This window comes from Physella acuta, unplaced genomic scaffold (assembly GCF_028476545.2).
Source record: "Physella acuta isolate Inbredline_101_S28 unplaced genomic scaffold, ASM2847654v3 ptg000123l, whole genome shotgun sequence".
In the NCBI taxonomy this organism is placed as follows: Eukaryota; Metazoa; Mollusca; class Gastropoda; family Physidae; genus Physella; species Physella acuta.
In genome coordinates, this window is record NW_026731642.1 from 275,272 (window position 1) to 281,019 (window position 5,748).

General features: G+C 39.7%; 1 protein-coding gene across 1 annotated transcript; it reads right to left on the minus strand.

Annotated features, from left to right (window-relative positions):
* Positions 1–339: 339 nt before the first annotated feature.
* On the minus strand, positions 340–5,488 carry LOC131934934 (uncharacterized). The gene is made up of 3 exons (XM_059291204.1): positions 4,442–5,488; positions 2,880–3,035; positions 340–1,473 (listed from the first exon to the last, which is right to left on the minus strand). The coding sequence occupies exons 1-3, from the start codon at positions 5,179–5,181 to the stop codon at positions 837–839; spliced, it is 1,533 nt and encodes a 510-aa protein (XP_059147187.1). The 5' UTR covers positions 5,182–5,488; the 3' UTR covers positions 340–836.
* Between the last annotated feature and the right edge of the window lie 260 nt (positions 5,489–5,748).

Here is a 5,748-nt window from a genome sequence, read left to right on the forward strand (position 1 = left end):
CTTAAATTGTCACTAGACTAGCATTTAAAATCTTGATGTTATTAAGGGTTTGTATATTTGTTATTGTTTACACTTTTTAGAATTCCCTAATAGGGTAAAAAAAAACAACAGACATTGTAAACTACATAAAAGCTCATAATTAAAATAAACACATCTCAGAAACGAAATAAGTCACATTATATTTCTGGAAGCATGACATCATTTCCCTCCTCCGACGATTTTCCCGTATAATTACTACCTAAAATATTGATGTAGGACATTTCTCCATGTGTATTACCTCATCCCCCCCCCGGTCACGTGGATGTATAAACAGATAGGGCAAGGCAAGGCTAAGGATAAGTTAGTTATAAGGTTAGAGATATAGCTGTTTATAGAGATCGGGTTTTGAACAGGGCTAGCAATATGGTTTGGGATAGGGTTAGGGTTTATGTTAGGGAGATAGAATTAAGAACCTAGATAGGGGGTTGAATATTTAGGAGGATATGGATACGGATTAACACACTATGTATTCTAAAGAATGGGGAGGGGGTAATTACCCATAGATGGAGAGGGAGGGGGGGGGGCGTAATGATTCTGGTGAATTTTTTTTAGGAAATAACCGTAGGTAGTTGACGGCGAGACGGTAATGTCCTATTTCATTTTGTGTATTACATCGATAACAATATCCTATGGAGAGCTTGACAATAAAAAAGATAACCTAAATCATTTTTGTGTAAAGTTTTACAGTAATAAAATTACCCTAATCACATTTGTGTTAATTCTTACAGTAACAAAAATACCCCAATCACATTTGTGTCCAGTTTTACAGTAATAAAATTACCCTAATCACATTTCTGTTAAGTTTTACAGTAACAAAACTGTCTCAACGTCGGGTGGTCGATACACTCAGCCTCACCCCGGTAGAGATTCAACCTCGTGACGTCACTGATAGCCTTCACCTTATTGTTTTCACGTACTCTCAGAACACCTTCATAAATGGCGCTGTTTGGCGCGGTCGTCACCGTGACCTGGTAGGTCGTTGACCCCGAATCTACGCCCTTGACCTCCATAACGTTTGTGACGTTATTTAAGGTTAGAGTTGAACAGAGGTCTCGTAGTTTGCCTGTTAGATACCCATTCACCCGGTAAACAAGATTTAGCCCAAGAAATTCAGTAAATTTCGCACTGATGTTGGGTTTAACGAAACCGTTGCAGACGCAGTACTCAAGGGGGATCAGCGCGTGCTGGCACGTGCGTCCTTCTGGAATCTCTTTGAACAAGCTGATCCTAGGCTGGGTGAGACTTCCTTTCCCGGCCTCTGCTTTAAAGTACAGCAGGTCAATCAAAGTCTCGTAGACGTCCGTGTGGGTCGTCAGACGATGTTGGTTGGTTTTCACAACTTCCATCAGCTGCGGGTATTTGGTATGGAACCAGGGCGGGAACACGAGGAACATTAAAGGCATTCGGCCTTCTAGCATTCCGTTCAGTGTCAACCTGTTCGATACATAGAACAAAATAAAAAGGAAAATTAGTTCAAGATTTTATAGATATGGTTATATACCTCTCCCTATCAAACAAACTTAGTCCCAAAGGAAAAACTTGATGCAGGCTTCATTTTTCTGTTACGTTTTTATCAGGAACTTTGCCGTGTTTTATATCAGTCTTTGTTGAAAATAAAATTAAGGCGTTACTTTGTCTGTCACGTAAGGGTGAGGGTGAGGGTGAGGGTGAGGGTGAGGGTGAGGGTGAGGGTGAGGGTGAGGGTGAGGGTGAGGGTAAGGGTAAGGGTAAGGGTAAGGGTAAGGGTAAGGGTAAGGGTAAGGGTAAGGGTAAGGGTAAGGGTAGGAAATACATTTTGTGTTCAGGTAGAAACAGGTGTAAAAGGGATAGGCCTTATTTGTTACTAGGAGCAATACCTACATAAGTGTTAGAACCAGAGAGAAGAGACGATGACAATAACTTCAAGATAAATTCTAAGGCTGACCATTGTCCACAGTATTGCAGGGTCACCTCATGACGGATTATCGTCAGTGGTTTAATTTAAATCATTTAAATCCGTTTATATGTCATTAAACAACAACGTATTAATTTAAAAAGAAATAAAGGAGAATAAATTTTAATAATTCATTTGGCCTATCTATATATATAATTCTCTATTGGGAGCCGTTAGAAAACAAGCTGCAAGCGCCTCCTTGCAGTCCCCTCTCTTTCTCTCTATCACTATCACTATCACTACCAACCCCCCCCCCCCCCCACATTGTCTGGTGAGCTGTGGTCACGCTAAATGTTTACAAAGCTAAATGTTTACAAATCGTAGAGCCGTAGAGCCGGGTTTCTATTAGGGGCAGATAATTTAGTTCGATTTTAAACTTACAGGAGGTAACTAAGAAATAACTAAGAGGAGGCTGCTTTCAGGGGGGGGGGGGTGTAGTGTCAGGGTTAGGAGAAAGGGGGGGGGGGGTTAGTGTTTTAAAGCAAATATTTTCAGTGGCAGCATTGGTACTGTCGAATTCACAAATTATGAATTACTGAAAAGTAGAAAATAAAACAACTAAATAGCGGCGTATGATACGCTGCGGGTCGGCTCGTACTTAAAAAACAACAAATGTATAGCTTGTATTAGAACTACATTTTTGAAAAATGTAAACAACAAACAACCAAAATGTGTAGATATATTTTCAGTACACACTTTTCTGCAATAGATACTTTAGATACACCCCTGACCTTCTGTTATATATAATTTTGATAGAACTCAGACATTTCAAGTATACATTACTTATGGTCGCATCAGAACTCCCTTGTAGCTAATCATCATACATTTAAAAATAAAAAATTGTAAAAAAAAAAGTTTAAAATTTTTCAAAAATAAAACTTTTTTTTTTTAGAAACACTAGCATTACCTTATGGCCCCGAACCTGGGCCCGTGGTCACTGAAGAAGACAAGCACCGTGTTGTTTAGAACCTTCTTGTCCACTAAAGTTTGTAAAAATTGGAAATAAAGTTCATCAGCAGCGCTGGCTCTGTTCTCATCGTCGTGGGTCAAGCGGGCTGAGAAACTGATGAAGGAATGAACGGAACTCTAGTTTAGGTTTGTGTCATCTTTCTTTGAGGCATCTCAACGAAGGGGGGTAGAGGCGTAGTTAGGGTAGGGCTGATGGTGCTGCCGCCGTGGCCGCCGACCATAGGGGGTGCCAAACAGATTAGAAAACGGACTTTACGGACAACAAAAATAAAAACTGTTTCCGTTGAAAGTGGGGCACAGTTTCGCCAACTTGAATAGCTGTATGGAAACAGGAAGAGTGCGGGGTGGGGGTAAAATTGATAGGTCGCCTTTGAAGGGGGGGGGGGGAATGCACGTTCACCGACCTCTCCCCTTGACAAAATAAAAAAAAAACATAATTATGTAGAAAATAAATACTTAAGCTAATGTACGGCAACTCTCCAAAAAATATACATACGCCCCCCCCCCCCAAGTCCCCCTGGAAATTTCAAACGCCCCCGAGTTCCAGGGAAAAATAGCACAAGAAAACTGTGTGTAACTGAAGCTACCCGTGTCTCTTATTTAAGTAAAGCCACACACTAAAATTCGATAAAGTCTCCCATTCCCTCCCCCTCACTCCCAACCAAATAGTTTGGTTAAGTACTAAATTGCAAATAAAATAGCGCATTAGCCTTTTTCGATACTGTTAATTTATTTATAATTTTATTATTGCTTTTGTTGAACAACTATTTAAGCAATACGGTTCACTATTGCGAATAGCACATTAGGACTGGAATAATTGCTAGTTAAGCTAAAACATTGAAAGTGACGACTTGGAAACATGAAACTGTGAGATACTAACCAAGAAGGACGTTAAAGATGGAACGTGTTTTAACTCATAAATAAAATGATGTTGGGGAAATTTTAAAAACTATAGGAAAACAAGTCATCAAATTAAATCAAATTTCTTCAAAGATACACTCTATGTTGTCTAAAATTGAAATTCTAGGATATCATGTATTTATTCCTGAGATCATTTGGAATTTTTATATCTTTTTACCCAATATTTCAAACCCCATCATTAATTATGATTATTTTCTAAAACTGCAGAGCAAACCTGATTTAGATGTAACAAATCATTGAATAATTAGATAAGTGATTGATAGTTTAAATTAAAGCTTTTTCCTTTACCAGATAAATATTTTCACACTTCAGACTAGCTCAACTGATATACTGAACGCCTATAGTTCGGATCACGAACTATAGTAGAACGCCCCTTAGTTCACTCAGCTTTAATGGGTACTTTACACACGTTAAGGAACTAAAGGCACTGGGCATTGTGTTGACCACACCTTATCTTCATATGCCATAGTCACGAAACAGATGACTAAAAATTTGAATCTTTATGTCATAAAGGGGAACTTTATACAATTTAGAATACAACCTTATCTATATTCAAACACACATGATTCTACATCAAACCTGTATGTGAAATACGGCTCTGTTTTGGAGTTGTTGAACAAAGACGCTAGCTGAACCCAGTAGTCGGTCAGAAGTCGGATGTCCGGGACGTCACCGATACAGTTGACATCTTTTCTCATTAATTTGTCCTTCTCTGAATCGATCACAACCTCTCGAATGTAATAATCGACTGGGGGTTGGGTCCATCCGACTTTACCGTAATGAAACGCCGAGATGTAAGTTCTGTCTAAAAACATTCCAGTTCTGTACCCGGCTTTACGGTAAGCACTCCAAAGAAAAGCATCATTTACCCGATCAATAGGCAAATGTCTTGAATAACCCTGCTTAGCTAACCATTTTTCGCTGTTTCCGGTAAGTAGACCAACCACGTTAGGGAACGTGTTGTGCCCGAATTTATTATGTTTGTGCAACTCAACAGCTTTCATAGTTTCTAGAAGAAAGTTTCTCGTCTTCGGCATGGCACGCTGGAAATTGTTTTTGGACATGGCATCAATCCCCAGCATCATGACGCTCAAAGTTTCTTTGGGTGCGTGGAGCTCAACGTGTGCCTCATACTTGGCTTTTAATTCAGACTCGAGGTTCGGTTTTTTACGGATAAATGTCAAGAACGATCTGGATATGACCTGGCTAGCGTTATTGTAACATTCAACAACAACATAATCATGTGTGACGTTGATGGAGTCAGTAAATACTTGGCGTTGTCCGACACTTTTTGTGCGGGAATCATTCCCGTTTAACATTCGGACCCGAGGCACACAAATACAGTTCAAGAACGTAGAATTTAATCGAGGGATGCTCCGAATTTTGGCGTGGTCAACGAATATCGTGTCGCCTTGTACGTAGACAAGATGTGGCGTCTGTTTTGAGCAGTTGATGGTTGGATATTTTCGGGTGATTTTATTCAAGCCTTTATAAAACGGCCCTACAAAAGGAAAATCACATCCAGGGTGGGATTGGTTTGTAGGTGATTGTTGATTTGGTAATTTGACATTTGACTCTAGCTTTGGTTGGATGGTGGATGGCTGATATGATTGGCTGATATATCTCGATGTTGATTGGCTAATGTTTAGTATGCTATTCCTGGCCAATGGTGTAGGTCTTTGGATGGCAGACGTGTTTGTTGAAGTGAACTCAGACTGACTTGTGACGCAACATGGTGCAACTGAATGGTGTTCAATCGGTGTCTTATTATGGTGTTGGTGTGTTGTATTCTTATAGTGTTGGTGTGTTGTATTCTTATAGTGTTGGTGTGTTCTATCCTTATAGTGTGGGTGTGTTGTATTCTTATAGTGTTGGTGTGTTGTATT

Coding starts and splice junctions, on each gene's coding strand:
- LOC131934934 (XM_059291204.1), bottom strand. CDS start 5,181: ATGTTAAACGGGAATGATTCCCGCACAAAAAGTGTCGGACAACGCCAA. Junction 3,036..4,441: donor GAGCCGTATTTCACATACAG/GTTTGATGTAGA, acceptor TTCCTTCATCAG/TTTCTCAGCCCGCTTGACCC. Junction 1,474..2,879: donor CCCAGGTTCGGGGCCATAAG/GTAATGCTAGTG, acceptor TGTATCGAACAG/GTTGACACTGAACGGAATGC.